The sequence below is a fragment of the Trachypithecus francoisi genome, unplaced genomic scaffold, assembly GCF_009764315.1.
Source record: "Trachypithecus francoisi isolate TF-2019V2 unplaced genomic scaffold, Tfra_2.0 Contig01474, whole genome shotgun sequence".
Taxonomy (NCBI): domain Eukaryota; kingdom Metazoa; phylum Chordata; class Mammalia; order Primates; family Cercopithecidae; genus Trachypithecus; species Trachypithecus francoisi.
Window position 1 is genome coordinate 3,429,110 of NW_022681435.1, and position 19,659 is coordinate 3,448,768.

The 19,659-nt window shown below is 43.2% G+C and overlaps 1 protein-coding gene and 1 pseudogene across 6 annotated transcripts in view; one reads left to right on the plus strand and one right to left on the minus strand.

Annotated features, from left to right (window-relative positions):
- ATP8B1 (ATPase phospholipid transporting 8B1) overlaps positions 1–19,659 on the minus strand; it is a 149,103-nt gene that overhangs the window by 51,691 nt on the left and 77,753 nt on the right. For 4 of the 5 annotated variants that reach the window (XM_033238594.1, XM_033238578.1, XM_033238569.1 and 1 more), the window contains exons 3-6: positions 8,286–8,383; positions 5,383–5,496; positions 1,760–1,858; positions 1,584–1,645 (exon numbers count right to left, since the gene is read on the minus strand). In XM_033238594.1, coding sequence (XP_033094485.1) covers positions 1,584–1,645; positions 1,760–1,858; positions 5,383–5,496; positions 8,286–8,383 — 373 coding nt within the window. The remainder of the gene's footprint in view (positions 1–1,583; positions 1,646–1,759; positions 1,859–5,382; positions 5,497–8,285; positions 8,384–19,659) is intronic. The other variant, XM_033238599.1, reaches the window with a different exon arrangement.
- On the plus strand, positions 5,910–6,864 carry LOC117099184 (annotated as a pseudogene). Its single transcript, XR_004443732.1, has one exon. The product of XR_004443732.1 is annotated as a 40S ribosomal protein S2-like (transcript).

Sequence of the window (19,659 nt, forward strand, 5' to 3'; positions counted from 1 at the left end):
GCTAAAAATAGTAACTAAGGCCTAATTCCAAGACTTTTTATGTGTCAACACTGAGGAAAATAACCTGATTTACAGCTGTACTTCCACCCTGTATAATTCAAATATAGACTATACCAAGCTATAAATGTGTTTAGGTGGTTTTTTTTCCCTTGCAAATAAAAAAATTATGTTCCAAAGTTACCTTTCAAGTGTCAAAAGACAAAATCACAACAATTTAAAGATCTTAATTGGCTTTGTTTACAATTCTAGGATTAGAAAACACTTCATTCAGTAAAACAGAATAAGTGTCCCAATGAGCCTAGCAGAAAAGGTTGTTGTTGTTGTTGTTGTTGTTAAGACAGGAGTCTCACTTAGTTGGCCAGGCTGGCCTCGAAGTCCTGGCCTCAAGTGATCCTCCTGCCTTGGCCTCCCAAAGAACTGAGATTACAGGTGTGAGCCACCGTGCCTGGCCAGCCCATATGTTTAGCCTGTACCATAGCTACTACACTGGTAAAGAGGAGCTGTGGGTTGCCTTGAATTTGGAAGTCTAGCGTGCATGTCTGGCAGGGCCATGGCTTGAGCAGCCCTTGCAGTGGGGTCACAATTCTAACAGAATTGCCTCCAATATTTCAGTATTCAGAATTGCCTTCTAATAGCCCTGCCGAGAAGGTGCAGGCCTATCCATGTCATTTCAGACTTACATGCAAATTTCTATTTTAAAAATTTCAGAAATATTGAAATGTAAAACATCTACAATTTCATTTATTGAAAGATAAGCCAATTTTTAAAAAAAATCCTGGAGTTAAGAATTGTGTACTAAATTCTTGTGACATTACGGGAACTGGGGTATAAACATATATTAAAAATGTATTTTAAATCTCCAGGTCATTTTTGGCCATAAATGAATGGCAGATAAACATATAGTGATTAGATGTCTGCCTCCAAATAAATTAAGTTTATTATTTATAGTAGGTTCATTATGTCCACTGGGTATATCATTTGTATATGTGAAAATCTTTAAAACAATATTATAGTTTAAAACTTTTAAAAGTGTTGATATGTTAACAATTTTAATGAATATTTCCTATGGAATTTAGTGCCCAAAGTAGTCATCTTTTTATCTATTTTTATCACTATCCTTATTAGATATATTACAAAAGGGGTACATACTCATTAAAAAGATAATTTAAGGCCAGGTGTGGTGGCTCATGCCTGTAATCCCAACACTTTGGGAGATCGAGGAGGGCAGATAACTTGAGGTCAGGAGTTTGAGACCAGCCTGGCCAACATGGTGAAACCCTGTCTCTACTAAAAGTACAAAAATTAGCTGAGTGTGGTGGTGCATGCCTGTAATCCCATCTACTTGGGAGGCTGAGGCAGGAAAATTGCTGAACCTGGGAGGTGGAGGTTGCAGTGAGCCAAGATCGCGCTACTGCACTCCAGCCTGGGCAACAGAGTGAGACTCTGTCTCGAAAAAAAAAAAAAAAAAGAGTTAATGTACTAATAGCCTTCTACATTGTAATCATTATCTCTGAATATGTTTCTAGGCAGAATTGTGCATTACATCCTTGAAACTCAGTTACTAATTAAAGAAGACATAGTACCTGCCATCCTTAATGACTTCACACGTCCTATTGTTGATTTCCTTATCCATTTTATGGCGAGCCTTGAGAAGGAAGATGGGGAAATGCTGTTTTAAACATCTCAATACAGAAGGAAGGCATGAGAACTTAAAGTCAATTCAAAGCAATGAGTAGAAGGTTGTATGAGAAATCCTCACCACATCATCCACCAGGTCTTTGATTGCAGTGACCCCCAGCACCAGAAGCAGGGGCACTAGTGTGGTGTACCAAGCCAGGGTAGAGATTTGAGGAATTGCCTAAAAGAATAAAACAGCTTATGTGTGTGTCCATGAAGGCATATCAAGCTTACAGGTAACTTATTGCTAATTCTAAGCTTGCTAATTCCAAGTCTCATCTCCGTCATCACGTAAGTCTACATCCTGCAGAGTGTGTAGGAAAGGCTCTTTAAGCATCTGGACAACCTCCTTCTAGTGGTTCTCTCTAGCTTCTGGACACCTGGAACAGAGCCTAGAGGGCAGTGGCTCCTGAAATCATCTCATTGTGACCTTAACTGGACACCAAGGGAGTTTTGTATCATGATACCTAAAAGAGAGTTGCTCTAAATTTTTTGTGAAAATCATATTTAACTGGGGGTGAGGGGGTAGGAGTGGCAAAGGAGAAGTCTCGTCTTAACTTTTTTTTTTTTGAGATGGAGTCTCCCTCTGTCACCCAGGCTGGAGTGTAGTGGCACAATTTTGGCTCACTGAAACCTCCACCTCCCAGGTTCAAGTGATTATCCTTCCTCAGCCTCCTGAGCAGCTGGGATTATAGGTGTGTGCCACCACACCCGGCTAATTTTTTTGTATTTTTAGTAGAGATGGGTTTTCACCATGTTGGCCAGGTTGGTCTGGAACTCCTGACCTCAGGCAATCTTCCTGCCTTAGCCTCCCAAAGTGCTGGGATTACAGGTGTGAGCCACCATGCCTGGCCAAAGTCATCTTAACTTTTAAGGAATGCATGCATAGTAAGTTCTGCACTGCAGGTTTCTCAGCCAGTGGTTTCTGAGGATCCCATGTTAGAGGCAAAGATGGCAGAAGGTACTAGCTGCCTCTGAAAGTGAGGGATTAGGGAGAGCATCTCTGAGGGCATTAGAAGAAAGTGCTTCCTTCATGATCATCACTATTGGCCTATCCAAGAAAGTGAGATGGCCTTGCAAGAAGCCCTACCTCCATCAAGACAGCCTCGAAGTTTGAATAAAGATTGGGACACAAGTTTAATAAAGTTATTTCATAACCATCCTCCTGATCAGTGGGCTATATAATGTAGTGGTTAAAATGACAGGCTTTGAACTCAACTCCTAGATCCAAGGCTTAGTCAGCTTTACCATTTATGGCTTATGGGACTTTGAGCAAGTTACTTTAGCTTACTAGGCCTCAGCTCTTCTCTGCAAAATGGAGGTCATGCCAGGCCTGACCTTCTAGATTAGAAGAATTAAGTGTAATGACAACACAAGTTAAGAAGCTACCTACGGTTATTACTGTTATCCTAATTTGGATTGCTGACCTTAAGAGAAGATAACTGGGCCAGGTGGGGTGGTTCACGCCTATAATCCCAACACTTTGGGAGGCCGAGGTGGGCAGATCACCTGAGGTTGGAAGTTTGAGACCAGCCTGACCAACATAGAGAAACCCCGTCTCTACTAAAAATACAAAATTAGCCAGGTGTGGTGGTGCATGCCTGTGTAATTCCAGCTACTCAGGAGGCTGAAGCAGAAGAATGGCTTGAACCTGGGAGGCAGCAGCTGTGGTGAGCTGAGATCACACCATTGCACTCCAGCCTTGACAACAAAAGTGAAAGTCCATTTCAAAAAAAAAAAAAAGAGAAGATAACTGCAGTTGGAAGACAGAAAGATCCTTCTTCCCCCATCGTGGTGAATATGTGACACTCCTCTCCCCTGCTAGAAGGAAGTAAGGGAAAATGGCCTACTTCCTATAGAGCTGCACCTTAGAGTTTGCAGTGCTAATCTCGACACATACCTGTCTAAGCATCTCCTTTGATAACAGGGCCATCCTTTACTACTGACTTGCAGGTCTTTCAGTTTCCTAAATCATTGCGTATCCATTTCTCCTTAGCATTGCCTCTTCTTTTACCCTCCTCTCCACACATCCTCCATCCCCACCTAGACACACATTCTACCCTATTTTCATAAAACCTTACAGGGTCAATCCCGGCAGGTATAAGTTTTCCAAATCCAACGTTTGCTGTAAAGAATCTGATAAAGTGCTGGCTGCAGTGGCTCATGCCTGTAATCCCAGCACTTGGGGAGGCTGAGGCGGGTGGATTAACTGAAGTCAGGAGTCTGAGACCAGCCTGGTCAACATAGTGAAACCCTATCTCTACTAAAAATACAAAAATTAGCTGGACGTGGTGGCGGGCAACTGTGATCCCAGCTACTCAGGGGGCTGAGGCAGGAGAATCGCTTGAACCCAAGAGAAGGAGGAGGAGGTTGCAGTGAGCCAAGATGGTGCCACCGCACTCCAGCCTGGGCAACAAGAACAACAACAACAAAAAAAGTCTGGTGAAACTGGTGTATATTCTGAGCTTGAGCTTTGTAATCTGCACGGCAGACACTAAAGGTTGATTCTGGCGCTAACTAGTGTGTGTGGAGTTCTCTCGATTACAGCAACAGTTCTTGCACAGTTAAACTCATGCTCTCTGGATAACTAGATCCTTTGCCACAATTAGGAAAAAAAAATTTTTAAGTAGGCCTTTTAAAATGTAAAAACAGTTCACAAAAATAACTTACTGAAATTTATGACCAAAATTTTAATAAAAAATTAACGATCTTTTTGGGGGGAAATTCAGCATGTAAATACAATAATAAAAGACAAGCACAAAAATAGGTTTAACGTTAAGGTGCAAATAATTTTACAAAGTAAGGATTTGATTTCATTTTTTTGAGATGGAGTTTAGCTCTTGCTGTCCACGCTGGAGTGCAATGGTGGGATCTCAGCTCACTGCAATCTCCGCCTCCCGGGTTCAAGCGATTCTCTTGCCTCAGCCTCCTGAGTAGCTGGGATTACAGGCGTGCACCATCATGCCTGGCTAATTTTTTGTATTTTTAGTAGAAATGGGGTTTCACCATGTTAGCCAGGCTGGTCTCGAGCTACTGACTTCAGGTGATCCACCCTCTTCGGCCTCCCAAAGTGTTGAGATTGCAGGTGTGAGCCACCACGCCCAGCCTTTTTTTTTTCTTTTTTTTTCTTTTTTTTTGAGATGGAGTCTCACTCTGTGGCCCAGGCTGGAATGCAATGGCATGATCTCAGCTCACTGCAACCACCGCCTCCCAGCTTCAAGTGATTCTCCCACCTCAGCTTTCCAAGTAGCTAGGATTACAGGCACCCGCCATCATGCCCTGCTAATTTTTGTATTTTTGTAGACAGGGGGTTTCACCATGTTGGCCAGGCTGGCCTCAAACTCCTCACCTGAGGTGATCTGCTCGCCTCAGCCTCCCAAAGTGCGGGGATTACAGGCGTAGGCCACTGTGCCTGGCTGGATTTTAGTTTTATTCACTTCAGGGATACCAGTTTTAACACCAATATCAGTATAACATGAAATTTTTAAAAATACAGAATTAGAATAATATTTCCATTTGCTCCCTTTCCCTGTTCATATAGCACTGATTGAGCTGGTTCTGTGTATGAGGCACTGTTCCTTTATGTACAGAACCCTGATGCTAATATAAAACACTTTCAAGATTATTCGCATTATATGTGTCTACAGCTTAAATGTTATTGAGTCACTATAATTCAAACAGATTTAAGATAGCAAAAGGCATTACCTGTAAGATAAGAAGAATCAGGAAATATAAATTGGCTGCTCTCTTAAATTGCTCAAACAGATTCATTGGTATAAAGGTAAATGCGTTGTACTTGTATGTTTTAATTGCATTATTCTGTTGGAAAAAATAAGAGTCATTCTAAATGATGCTGTATTTATCACAATGTATACACATCTGCAAAAATCACTAAGTCCCACAGCTTACAGTGACAAAGGAACATAATCTATCAGAAAGATATTGAGGATTTTGGCTGGGTGCGGTGGCTCATGCCTGTAATCCCAGCACTTTGGGAGACCGAGGTGGGTGGATCACTTGAGCCTAGGAGTTTGAGACCAGCCTGGCCAATATGGTGAAACCCCATCTCTACTAAAAATACAAAAATTAGTCAGGCGTGGTGGTGCACACCTGTAGTCCCAGATACTTGGGAGGCTGAGGCAGGAGAATCACTTGAACCCGAGGGGTAGAAATTGCAGATCGTCCCCCTGCACTCCAGCCTGTGTGACAGAGTGAGACTCTGCCTTAAAAAAGAAAAGAAAAGCTTCTTCTCCGAGAAAACACCAAATGGCGGATGACGCCGGTGCAGCGGGGGGGCCCGGAGGCCCTGGTGGCCCTGGGATGGGGAACCGCGGTGGCTTCCGCGGAGGTTTCGGCAGTGGCATCCGGGGCCGGGGTCGCGGCCGTGGACGGGGCCGGGGCCGAGGCCGCGGAGCTCGCGGAGGCAAGGCCGAGGATAAGGAGTGGATGCCCGTCACCAAGTTGGGCCGCTTGGTCAAGGACATGAAGATCAAGTCCCTGGAGGAGATCTATCTCTTCTCCCTGCCCATTAAGGAATCAGAGATCATTGATTTCTTCCTGGGGGCCTCTCTCAAGGATGAGGTTTTGAAGATTATGCCAGTGCAGAAGCAGACCCGTGCCGGCCAGCGCACCAGGTTCAAGGCATTTGTTGCTATCGGGGACTACAATGGCCACGTCGGTCTGGGTGTTAAGTGCTCCAAGGAGGTGGCCACCGCCATCCGTGGGGCCATCATCCTGGCCAAGCTCTCCATCGTCCCCGTGCGCAGAGGCTACTGGGGGAACAAGATCGGCAAGCCCCACACCGTCCCTTGCAAGGTGACAGGCCGCTGCGGCTCTGTGCTGGTGCGCCTCATCCCTGCACCCAGGGGCACTGGCATCGTCTCAGCGCCTGTGCCCAAGAAGCTGCTCATGATGGCTGGTATTGATGACTGCTACACCTCAGCCCGGGCTGCACTGCCACCCTGGGCAACTTTGCCAAGGCCACCTTTGATGCCATCTCTAAACCTACAGCTACCTGACCCCTGACCTCTGGAAGGAGACTGTGTTTACCAAGTCTCCCTATCAGGAATTCACTGACCACCTTGTCAAGACTCATACCAGAGTCTCCGTGCAGCGGACCCAGGCTCCAGCTGTGGCTACAACATAGGCTTTTTATACAAGAAAAATAAAGTGAATTAAGCCTGTTACAAAAAAAAAAAAAAAAGAAAAGAAAAGAAAGATACTGAGATTTCTTTTAAGCTTTTAATTCTAGCCAAGCAGCCAAGCCTCAAAATGACTACTTGGAGTCTTATGACAGAGGCAGTAACAAGAAATATACATCAGACTGTGACCAAATAAATCCTGCTGTCAGATTCCTTGACCCATTAGAGACTGTTAGAAAACAGGGTAAAGGTAGACAACAACATGGCAAAAGCCAGGAAAAGTGACGCTTTTATTTAAGTGAGGAGACAGAAGACCTACTATGTAAGAAAGAGCAAAAGGTACTGTAGTGGGTTGCATTGTGTCCTGCAAAAGATATGTTCAGGTCTTAATGCTAATACCTATGAATGGGATCTTATTTGGAAATAGGATCTTCGCAGAGATTATCAAGATGAAGTCACATGTGATTAGGACAGGGTCTAATTTAATGAGGTGCTTATTCGGACTGGGGTCCCCATAAGAGGAAAGCTGCACACAGACACACACAGGAAGAGTGCCCCTTGAAGATGGAAGCAGAGATTGGGGTGACTTCATCTGTAAGCCAAGGAACTCCAAGGATTGCCAGTGGCCACCAGAAGCCAGGGGAGAGGCAGGGAACAGATTCTCCTGCAGAGGCTCCAGAAGGAGCCAACCCTACCAACACCGAGATTTCAGACTTCTGATCCCTGCATCGGGAGAGAGTGAACTTCTGTTGTTTTAAGCCATCCAGTTGTGGTACTCTGTTATGGAAGCCCTCGGAACTAAAACACACATCTTACAACATTTAAGCCCACACTTAATATTTATTATTATTATTATTGGGACAGGGTCTCACTCCTGTCACCTAGGCAGGAGTGCAATGGCACAATCTCAGCTCACTGAAATCTCTGCCTTCTGGGCTCAAGCGATTCTCTTGCCTCAGTCTCCCGAGTAGCTGAGACCATGGGCACATGCCACCGCGTCAGGCTAATTTTTGTTATTCACGTTTAATCTTTAAGCATTCTTTATCACATTCCAAAGGTAATAAGTATTTCTGAGTTGAAAATATGTTTAAAATCTCTAAATCCATTCCAGGCAGAGAAGGGGAAGACAAGTTCTTAAGAGATTCCTTTCAAACCCATTACTTTCAAGCAGGAGGCTTCTGTAACGTCATTGTATATTCTTCCATAAAACATTTTTAGAGAGCTTAAAATTTAAAAAAGAGAGAGAAAATTTCAATCTACATAATTCTGTTTTGTTTCAAGTCACCCTCTACGCACCCCAAAGATAAACATTAATAAAAATGACATTCTATAGAAATAATAACAATTATCAATAGCCCCAGGCAGGTGGTTACATAGAAGGCAGGTGTAGCAAGAAGGTAGTAAGCATGCTAGCTACTGGAAAAAACTGCATTTTAATAAAAACAATTCAGAAAGTTAACAACTCACCGCATATTTACTCTCCTTAATACAAAAGAACTTTGTGTTCATAAAGTGAGGTTGTTCGTGGTACTTGCGATCATTTGCTTTGACTTGCCATGTACATTCTTTAAAAAAAAAGGGAGAGAAGTTCGTCAGTAGCAAATTAACATGTTGTTATGAGTTGAATTGTGTCTTCCCCAGATTCAAATGTTGAAGTCCTAAACCTCCATCCCTCAGAATGTGACCTTATTTGAGGAAACTGCTCACTGCAGATGTAATCAAATGAAAGTGAAGTCATTAGAGAGGACCCTAATTCAACATGACTGATACCTTTACAAAAAGGGAAATTTGGACACAGAGATAGACAGAAGACAATGTGAAGTCACAGGGAGAAAATGGCCATCTGCAAGCCAAGGAGAGAGGGCTGGAACAGACCTCTCCCTTGTAGCTCTCAGAAGAAATCAATCCTGCTGATATCTTGATGCCTAGAGGAAGGAATAAGGATGCTGCTGCTATGAAAGCTGAGGCAAGCATACTATAAATCAGGAAGAAAATGAGGAAGCAGGTGGGGAACAGTGGCTCACGCCTGTAATCCCAGCACTTTGGGAGGCCAAGGCGGGTGGATCACGAGGTCAGGAGTTCAAGACCAGCCTGGCCAAGATGATGAAACACTGTCTCTACGAAAAATAACAAAAATTAGCCGGGTGCAGTGGTGGGCACCTGTAATCCCAGCTCCTCAGGAGGCTGAGACAGGAGAATTGTTTGAACCTGAGAGGTGGAGGTTACAGTGAACTCAGATTGCACCACTGCACTCTAGCCTGGGCAACAGAGCAAGACTCCGTTTCAAAAAAAAAAAGAAAAGAAAAGAAAGAAAACGAGGAAGCACCTCTTTGGCATCAAGTTCTCCATGAACATGCATGCTGGATGAAGCTCCCTTGAGTGACGCACATAATGGAGTGAACTAGGTTTTGACGAATACCCACCAAATCAGCAGAGAGGAGAAATGAACGATGGGTGTGACACAACTATTTGTGGAGATAGGAATATATTCAAAGACACTTGAAAGTAAAAAATTACAAAAATATCAGTCTTAACAACTATAATAATAAAAATATGTACTTCTGAAAATAGTATATTTCACTTTTAAAATAATGTATTATCTTTTTTTTTTTTTTTTCCTTTGAGACAGTCTCACTCTGTCACCCAGACTGGAGTGCAGTGTGTGATCTCAGCTCACCACAACCTCTGCCTCCTGGGTTCAAGCGATTCTTCTGCCTCAGCCTCCTGAGTAGCTGGGATTACAGGCACCTGCCACCACACCTGGCTAATTTTTGTATTTTTAGTGGAGACGGGGTTTCACCATATTGGCCAGTCTGGTCTCGAACTTCTAACCTGGTGATCCGCCCGCCTTGGCCTCCCAAAGTGCTGGGATTACAGGCATGAGCCAGGGATTACAGGTGTGAGCCACTGTGCCCAGCAAAATGACGTATTTTCTAGACTCCTACTCCAAAGGAAATATGGACCCTATGGCAAGAGTAACAAGCGTCGGCCAAGCACGGCGGCTCACACCTGTAACCCTAGCACTGTGGGAGGCCGAGGAGGGTGGATCACTTGAGGCCAGGCATTCAAAACCAGCCTGGCCAACACACTGAAACCCATCTCTACTAAAAACACAAAAAATTAGTGGGGCGTGGTGGTGCATGCCTGTAATCCCAGCTACTTGGGAGGCTGAGGCAGGAGAATCTCTTGAACCTGGGAGGCAGAGGTTGCAGTGAGCCGAGATAGTGCTGCTGCACTCCAGCCTGGGTGACAGAGGGAGACTTTGTCTCAAAAAAAAAAAAAAAAGAAAAGAAAAGAAAGTAACAAGTGTAGACTATTGAGGAATGCAAATAATTAACCTGATTGCTTTTTTAAAGCCACAAAATCACTATTGAACATTTTTCTCGCATCATTTTGGCTGCCTTTCATCGGGTAATCATAACAGTTGTGTTATTACAAATGAAAATGTTCCTGGTATCTTTGTAGCTGAAGTGCAATCTTATCAAAAGGGAAAATAAAAATGGAAATATAAAGCCACTCATAAGCACTGTAATCATGTATGCAATCAGAACAGTGCATGCCACTCAAAAAGGAGATCTCAAAGTAGGTAGATAAGATCTTATATAAGGTACTCTTGAATCCATTCTATTTGGTGGCAATTTGCAGATGCATGCACTTTTCATGGTTTACTTTAGCTCACAGATGACTTGTGACACATCCCAGCCACCAGTGTTCTAGAACACTGTTCAGAACCACTGTTCCAAATTTCAGGAAGGCTGAGAAGAACAATAGACAAGATTCTTCAAGAAGACAGAAAAGGCCAATAAGGGATTTTTAAAAAGTCAATTTTAGAAATACTCAACCAGAAAGAAGAAACTGCCCTGTTACGGAGCTGGACATAAAGAGCTTTCCCACCCCGCCTCTGGTCCATCCCCCTTGTGGCTCTGTAAATTTGCTTCATAATTAAGCCATCAGCTGGTGGTGGCTCTGATTGGTCCCAGCACTATACCCCCATCCCTGGCCAATTTTGATTTGGATGATTCAGACAGAGAGGGTGGCATCTGACCTCGAGTAGGAGCAGTGAGGGGTTACCAGAAATGACCTTGATCTCTTAATTTTACACTTCTGCCAATACTGTGGGGAGCCTGGAGAAAGTAACCAGTATGTCTTTGTCTGCAATTGAACCACAAAGACGTTTTTACTCAATTTTAGAAATCTGACTGCAGTCAAGTAATCAATAACCCTATTTCCAGTTAAAGATCTTTGGCCTAATTCAGACAAATCAGGGGACAAAAAAATTGATGTCTACTCCTGATTCATCTATGAGTTTAGACTAATTGCTTGAGCTGTATTTCAATGAGATACCATGAAAGAATGAAAACAGAGTTCTGTGGACAAACACACTTGCAGAAGACAGCACCTTGCAACCCTCTCTTGGAAGTTCAATGGATTTGCTGGTACATTAAAGGCTGTGAGAAGTCCTGTAGCAAATAAACTGATTGTATTTTATAAGTTAAATGTTTCAAGATGCTTTAATATGTAAAATAGCTTTTCCAAAATTAATATAATCACAGGCACTTTTAAAAAAATCACAGAACACTTGTTAACATGAGTCAAGAAGCGTTGCACTGACGCACATGCCTTTTGGAAGGGCAACAAAACAGCATGCAGAGGAATTGACCTTTTTGAGCAAACATTTATTTTAAGTGTCTGCTTGGAACAGAGAACTTTACTGGACACTTGGACTACAAAAATAATTTACAGAAAAAATAGGCATGTTGCCCCATTTTCTTTTTTGTCCTTCTTTCTTTTTCTTTGTTCTTTTCTTTTCTTTTCTTTTTTGAGACGGAGTCTTGCTCTGTTGTCCAGGGTGGAGTGCAGTGGCGCGATCTCAGCTCACTGCAGCCTCTGTCTCCCAGGTTCAAGCAATTCTCCTATCTCAGCCTTCCCAGTAGCTGGGACTATAGGCGCACACCACCATGCCTGGCTAATTTTTGTATTTTTAGTAGAGATGGGGTTTCACCATATTGATCAGGCTGGTCTCACACTCCTGACCTCAGGTGGTCCACCTGCCTCGGCCTTCCAAAGTGCTGGGATTACAGGCTTGAGCCACCATGCCTGGCCACTTTTTCTTTTTCTGTTCTTTTCTTCTCCTTTTTTTTTTTTTTTTTTAAGAGATGGAGTCTCACTATGTTGCCCAGTGCCTATGCTGGCCTCAAATTCCTGGGCTCAAGTGATCCTCCTGCCTCAGCCTTCAGAGCAGCTGGGATTACAGGCATGCACCACACTGTGCCTGGCTCATCTCATTTTCTAGAATGGATATATTGACAAAGAGAAGAGAAGAAATAAGAAATGTACCAGCAAAAAATGCACCTTCACCATATGGCCCTTTAGCTAAAAGCTACAAAGCTAACAAGGGTGTGTCATCAAAACCATCCATGTACATGTACAGAGATGATTTTAACAGCTGCCACGTGACATGTGGCTCAAAGTCATCCCGAGTCTACTAAATGGTTGTGTTGTCAATATATTTAAATGTGGCTACGTGCTCTCCAGAGTGCTCCCATGATCACCACGTCCTTTGATCACTTCCATCTGGAAGAGCAGATGAGTGCAGCCCTCCCCTCGTCTTCTCTGTGCTGGCACCAAATGCTTGCTTACAGACCTACCAACAACCAAGAAGCTGCACTGGTTGGTACACACTGCAGCAAACAAGGAAAACAAGAAGATAAAAAGTCTAACATCAAAAGAAGAAAAAAAAAACAATAGAAATAAATGAAGAGAGAATGGGTAAAGGACATGAAAAGACAGTTCATACAAAGGGAAATTCAAATGCTGCTTTCGCCGAGGCTGGAGCGCAATGATGCAACCTCAGCTCACTGCAACCTCTGACTCCCGGGTTCAAGAGATTCTCCTGCCTCAGTCTCCCAAGTAGCTGGGATTACAGGTGCCTGCCATCACGCCTGGCTAATTTCTGCATTTTTAGTAGAGACCTGGTTTCATCATGTTGGCCAGACTGCTCTTGAACTCCTAACCTCAGGTGATCTGCCCACCTCGGCCTCCCAAAGTGCTGGGATAAAGGACATGAGCCACCGCACTTGGCCTCAAATGGCTCTTAAACCTGTAAGAAGATACTCGGGTTCCTAAAAGAGAAATGCAATTCTTCACGGAGATAGTAGTTTGTATCCTATAATAGCAAAATATTGGCACATGGTAATGATTGGGATGACATTCTAGGTTGAAAAGAGAGCAGAGAAACAGATGCTCCGAGGTAATCTTTATGGAGAGCAATTTGGCCAGATCTCAAAATTTAACACACACATATGCACTGAGCGAACAATCGCACTTCTAGGAAATATCCCCCACGTACCTACCGCAGGGCTTTTCAATGCAGCCCTATTTATCAGAAAGACTAGAAACAACACAAATGCCTGCTGGGAGTAGCCAGTTAAACACGATTACAATAAAAGCCTATGCAGTCCGCAAAAAAAGGATGAGGAGACCCCATAAATATGATAGGAATGACCTCCAAATTACACTGTAAAGAGGCAAAAGCATAAGGGTGTCTACCATCTTGTGCTTTCAGCTATGTGATGCACAGAATTCATACACGATATGAATGCATATGTGTACACACATACGCACATGTATGTTTCTGCATATGTGTATGGGCATATAAGGAAACAAGTTTGTAAGCATTCTTTGTGCATACAAGCATGTGTATCTCTCTGGAAGGATATATCTTGAGAAACTGGTAACCGTAGTTTCTTTTTGTTATTTTTTTAGAAGACAAAGTCTCATTGTGGCACCTGGGCTGGAGTGCAGTGGCAAGTAGCATGCTCACAGCTCACTGCAGCCTCTGAACTCCTGGACTCAAGCGATCCTCCCACCTCAACTTCTGGAGTAGCTGAGACAAAAGTGCCTGCCACTGTACCTAATTTTTAAAACTTTTTGTAAATATGAGGTCTTGCTTTGCAGACCAGGCTGAACTTGAACTGCTGCCCTCAAGCTATCCTCCTGCCTTGTCCTCCCAGAGTGCTGGGATTACAGGTGTGAGCCACCGTGCCCAGTCCAGCAGTATTTTTTTGGAAAGGAAACTGCATGACTGAGGGGCAGAAGAGGCAGGAAGGAAAACTTCATTTTCATTCTGGACCCTTTTCTAATTGGATTCATTTACATGTATTACTGTTTTAAAGCAATGTTTGTGATTCCACTCCTTCCCTCTATTGGCTTATATATATAGCGAATATGGAGAGGAGCAAGATGGCCAAATAGAAGCTTGCACTAATTGTAACTCCCATAGAAACATCAAATTTAGCAACTTTCTACAAATAAAAAAGCACCTTTAAAAGAACCAAAACATCAGGCACTCACAGCACCTGGTTTTAACTTTATATTGTTGAAAAAGGACTGAAGAGGGTAGGAAAGATAGTCTTGAATAGCCAATGCCACCCCTCCCCCAACCCCAGCACCAGGCTTTGCACTGAACTCTGTGCTGCACTATTACAGACAGTAGAAAGCAAAAACAGGCTGAACTCAGCTGGTGCCAGACCATAGAGGGAGCATTTAGACCAGCCCTAGCCAGAGGGGAATCTCCTGTACCTTGGTCAGCACTTGAATTCTCGCAAGCCTCGTCACCGAGGGCCAAAGTTCTCTGGGGCTCTAAATAAACTTGAAAGGCAGTGTAGGCCAACATGAACTACAACTCTTAGGCAAGTCCTAGTGCTGAGCTGGACTTGGAGCAGTTGACTTAGCAGGCACATGACCTACTACTGAGACACCAGCCAGAGCAGCCAGTGGAACGCTTATGCGGCCGCTCCCTGCCAATCTCACTGCTCCAAAAGAGACCTCTTCCTTCTGCTTGAGTTGATGAGAGGAAAGAGCAAAGATAACCTTGTCTTACATCTTGGATACCAGCTCAGTCACAGTAGGATAGGGCACCAGGCAGAGTCATGAGGCTATTTCAGGCCCTAGCTCCCAGACAACATTTCTAGATACATCCTGGATCAGAAGGGAGTCTGCTGCCTTGCAGGGCAAGGACCTGGCTCTAGCAGTCCATCACCTGCTGATGAAAGAGCCCTTGAGCCCTGAATAATCAGTAGCAATACCCAGTTAATATCCAAGGCTGCGGGCCTCAATTGAGGCTGAGATGTCCTGGCTTTCGGTGTAACCCAGTACATTCCCAGTTGTGGTGGCCATGGTGAGAGATTCCTTCTGCTTGAGAAAAGCAGAGGGAAAAGTGAAAGGTACTTTGTCTTGGACTTACTTTATTTATTTATTTATTTATTTATTTATTTTCAGAGATGGAGTTCTGCTATGTTGCCCAGGCTGGAGTGCAATGGTGTGATCTCAGCTCACTGCAACCTCTACCTCCTGGGCTCAAACAATTCTCATGCCTCAGCCTCCTGAGTAGCTGGGATTACAGGTGTGCACCACCATGCCCAGCTAATTTTTTTAAAATTTAATTTAATTTTATTTAATTTTTGAGACAGAATCTTGCTCTGTTACCCAGGCTGGAGTGCAGTGGTGCAATCTCAGCTCACTGCAACCTCTGCCTCCCAGGTTCAAGCAATTCTCCTGCCTCAGCCTCCTGAGTAGCTGAGATTACAGGTGCATGCCACCATCCCTGGCTAATTTTTTTTTTTTTTTTTTTTTGAGACGGAGTTGCACTCTTGTTGCCTAGGCTGGAGTGCAGTGGTGCAATCTTGGCTTACTGCAACCTCTGCTTCCCGGGTTCAAGTGATTCTCCTGCCTCAGCCTCCTGAGTAGCTGGGATTACAGGCATGCGCTACCATGCTTGGCTAATTTTGTATTTTTAGTAGAGACAGGGTTTCACCATATTGGTTAGGCCAGTCTCGAACTCCTGACCTCAAGCGATCCACCCACCTTGGCCTCCCAAAGTCCTGGGATTACATGTGCCACCGTGCCCAGCTGTGTCTGGCTAGTTTTTGTATTTTTGGTAGAGATGGGGTTTCACCATGTTGGTCAGGCTGGTCTCAAACTCCTGACCTTGTGATCCACCCACCTTGGCCTCCCAAAGTGTTGGGATTACAGGTGTGAGCCACCACACCCAGCCTTTTTTTTTTTTAAGTTTTTTTTATTTTTAGTACAGATAGGGTTTCACCATATTGGCCAGGCTGGTCTTGAGCTCCTGTCCTCAAGTGGTCTGCCCGCCTTGGCCTCCCCAAATGCTGGGATTACAGGCATGAGCCACTGTGCCCAGCCTGTGTTGCACTTTAGGTACCACCTTGGCCACAGTGAGGTAAAGCAACAAACAGGCTCTTGGGGTCCCTGAGTCTAGGCCTTAGGTTCTTGGATGACATCTCTGGACTTGCTTTTTGCCAGAAGGGAGCTCACTGCCCTGAAGGGTGACTGAAAGCATTTACCACAAGCTGACTGAAGAGGCCGTAGGCCTTTACTGAACATCAGCAGTAACCTGGCAGCCCTCCTCATGGGCCTGTGTTGGTGGTGAACATGGGGAGAGGCCTCTGAGCGTATGGAAAGGGGAGGGAAGAGTGGGAAGGACTGGCTAATGGTTTGAGGCCAGCTCAGCCACAGTAGAATAGATAGGACACCAGGTAGATTTCTAAAATTTTGGACTCCAGTCCATGGCTCCCAGATGCATCTCTGGATCTGGCTGCAGCCTGGGGGAACTCACTGGCTTGAAGCTAGCCTGACTGGTTTCAAGACCTGCTTATTGCAGAGCCCCAGGGCATTGAGTGAACATAGGCAGTAGCCAGATCACGGTTACAGTGGGCCATGGGGAGACCCAATGTGGTGCCGGCTTGAGGTCTGACCCAGTACATTTTCAGTGGTGATGGCCACAGTGGTGCTTGTATCACCACACCCCTAGCTCTGGGTGGCCCAGCACAGAGGGACAGAGAGAGGGAGAGGGGGAGAGGGGAGAGGGGAGAAAGGGGGAAGAGGGAGAGACAGATAGCGAAAAAGAGAGAGATTGAGATTGATTCTGTTTGGGAGAAAGTAAGCAACAAGAACAAGAGTCTGGGCTTGATAATCAAGATAATTCTTCCAGATAGTCTGCAAGAAATGCAGAGTTACTGAGCTTGAGATGCCCCCTAAGGCAGATATGGGTTTGATCATAATATCCAAGTTCTTTTGAATACCTGGAAATCTTTCCCAAGAAGGATGTGTATAAACAAGCCCAGACTGTGAAGGCTACAGTAAATATCTAACTCTTCAATGCCCAGACTGATGAACATCCACAAGCATCGAAAACATGACTTCACCAAACAAACTAAATAAGGCACTAGGGGTCATGTATATGTAAAATACTCTTCAGTAGAAAGACTAAAAGATGAACTGATAAAAAATAGTAACTAGAACAACTTTTCAAGACATAGCACAATAAGATAGAAATAATAAAAAGTTAAAAAGCAGAAGGAGGAAGTTAAAGTGTAGAGTTTTTATTAGTTTTCTTTTAGCTTAAAATAATGAGTTATTAGACAGTTCTTACAAACCTCATGGTAACCTTAAATCAAAAAACATACAATGGATACATACAAAATAAAAAGCAGGAAACTAAAGCATACCACAAGAGAAAACCACCTTCACTAAAAGGCAGAAAGGAAGGGAGGAAAGAAGGAAGAGAAGACCACAAAGCCACCAGAAAACATAACAAAATGGCAAGAGTAAGTCCTTACTTATCAATATAACATTGAATGTAGATGGACTAAACTCTCAATCAAAAGACATAGAGTGGCTGAATAGATTTTTTTTTTTTTTTTTAAAAGACCCAATTATCTGTTGCCTACAACAGATACTCCACCTAGACTGAAAATGAAGGGATGGAAGAAGATATTCCATGCCAATGGAAAGCAAAAAAGATACCTATATTTACATCAGACAAAATATATAGACAAAACTATAAGAGGAGTCAAAGAAAGTCACTATATAATGATAAAGAGGTCAATACAGCAAGAGGATATAATAGTTGTAAATATTTATCCACCTTACACTGGAGCAGCCAGATATATAAAGCAAATATTATTAGAGCTAAAGAGAGTGTTAGACCCCAGTAAAATAATAGCTGGAGACATCAACACTACACTTTCAGCATTGGACAGATCTTCCAGACAGAAAATCAACAAAGAAACATCAGACTTAATCTGCACTATAGACCACATAGATATTTATAAAATATTTCATACAACAGCTGTAGAATACACATTCTTTTCCTCAGCACATGGATCATTCTCAAAGACAGAACATATATTAAGTCACATATATTACTTAACAAGTCTTAAAACATTCAAATAAATTGAAATAATATCAAACATCTCTGACTGATCACAATGGAATAAAACTAGACATCAATAATAAGAGGAATTTTGGAAACTATACAAAAACATGGAAATTAAACAACATGTTCCTAAATGACCAGTGGGTCAATGAAGAAATTAAACAGGAAACTGAAAAATTTCTTCAAACAAATGATAATGGAAACATGATACACCAAAACCTGTGGGACACAGTGAAAGCAGAACTATGAGGGAAGTTTATAGCTATAAGTGCCTACATCAAAAAATAAAAAAAACTGCAAACAACCTAATGATGCATCGGAAAGAACTAAAGCTGGGTGCAGTGGCTCACGCCTGTAATCCCAGCACTTTGGGAGGCCGAGGTGAGCGGATCATGAGGTCAGGAGATTGAGACCATCCTAGCTAACACAGTGAAACCCCATCTCTACTAAAAAATACAAAAAAATTAGCCGGGCATGGTGGCAGGCACCTGTAGTCCCAGCTACTCGGGAGGCTGAGGTGGCAGAATGGTGTGAACCCAGGAGGCAGAGCTTGCAGTGAGCTGAGATCGCACCACTGCACTCCAACCTGGGCAACAGAGCGAGACTCTGTCTCAAAAAAAAAAAAAAAAGAACTAGAAAAGAAAGAGCTAACCAAACCCAAAGTTACTAGAAGAAAAGAAATAATAAAGATCAAAGCAGAGACAAATGACATTGAAGCAAAGAAAACAATACAAAAGATCAATGAAACAAAAATTGTTTTGTTTGTTTTGTTTTGGTTTTTTTTTTGGAGACAGAGTCTCACTGTTGCCCAGGCTGGAGTGCAGTGGTGTGATCTTGGCTCACTGCAACCTCTGCCTCCCAGGTTCAAGTGATTCTTGTGCCTCAGCCCCCTGAGTAGCTAGGAGTAGCCAAGACTATAGGCATGTGCCACCACGCCTGGCTAATTGTTGTAGTTTTAGTAGAGTCAGAGTTCCACCCTGTTGGCCAGGCTGGTCTCAAACTCCTGTCCTCAAGTGATCCACCTACCTCAGCCTCCCAAAGTGCTGGGATTACAGGTGTGAGCCACTGTGGCTTATCAAGAAGTTAGTTTCTTGAAAAGATAAACAAAATTAACAAACCTTTAGCTGGACTACCAAAAAAAAAAAAAAAAGCAAAAAAAGAGAGACCCAAATAAATGAAATCAGAGCTGAAAAACGACACATTACAACTGTTACTACAGAAATTCAATGATCATTAGTGGCTACTATGAGCAACTATTTGCCAATAAATTGGAAAATGTAGAAAAAAAGGGATAAATTCCTAGATAGATAAAACCTACCAAGATTGAATCATGAAGAAATCCAAAACCCAAACAGACAAATAACAAGTAACAAGATCAAAGCTGTAATAAAAAGTCTCTCAGCAAAGAAAAGCCCAGGACCCAATGGCTTCACTACTGAATACTACCAATCATTTAAAGAAGAACTAATACCAATCCCACTCAATCTATTCTAAAATACAGAGGAGGAGGAAATACTTCCAAACTCATTCTACAAGGCCAGTATTACGCTGATGCCAAAACCAGACAAAGACCCATCAAAAAACAAAAACAAACAAACAAAC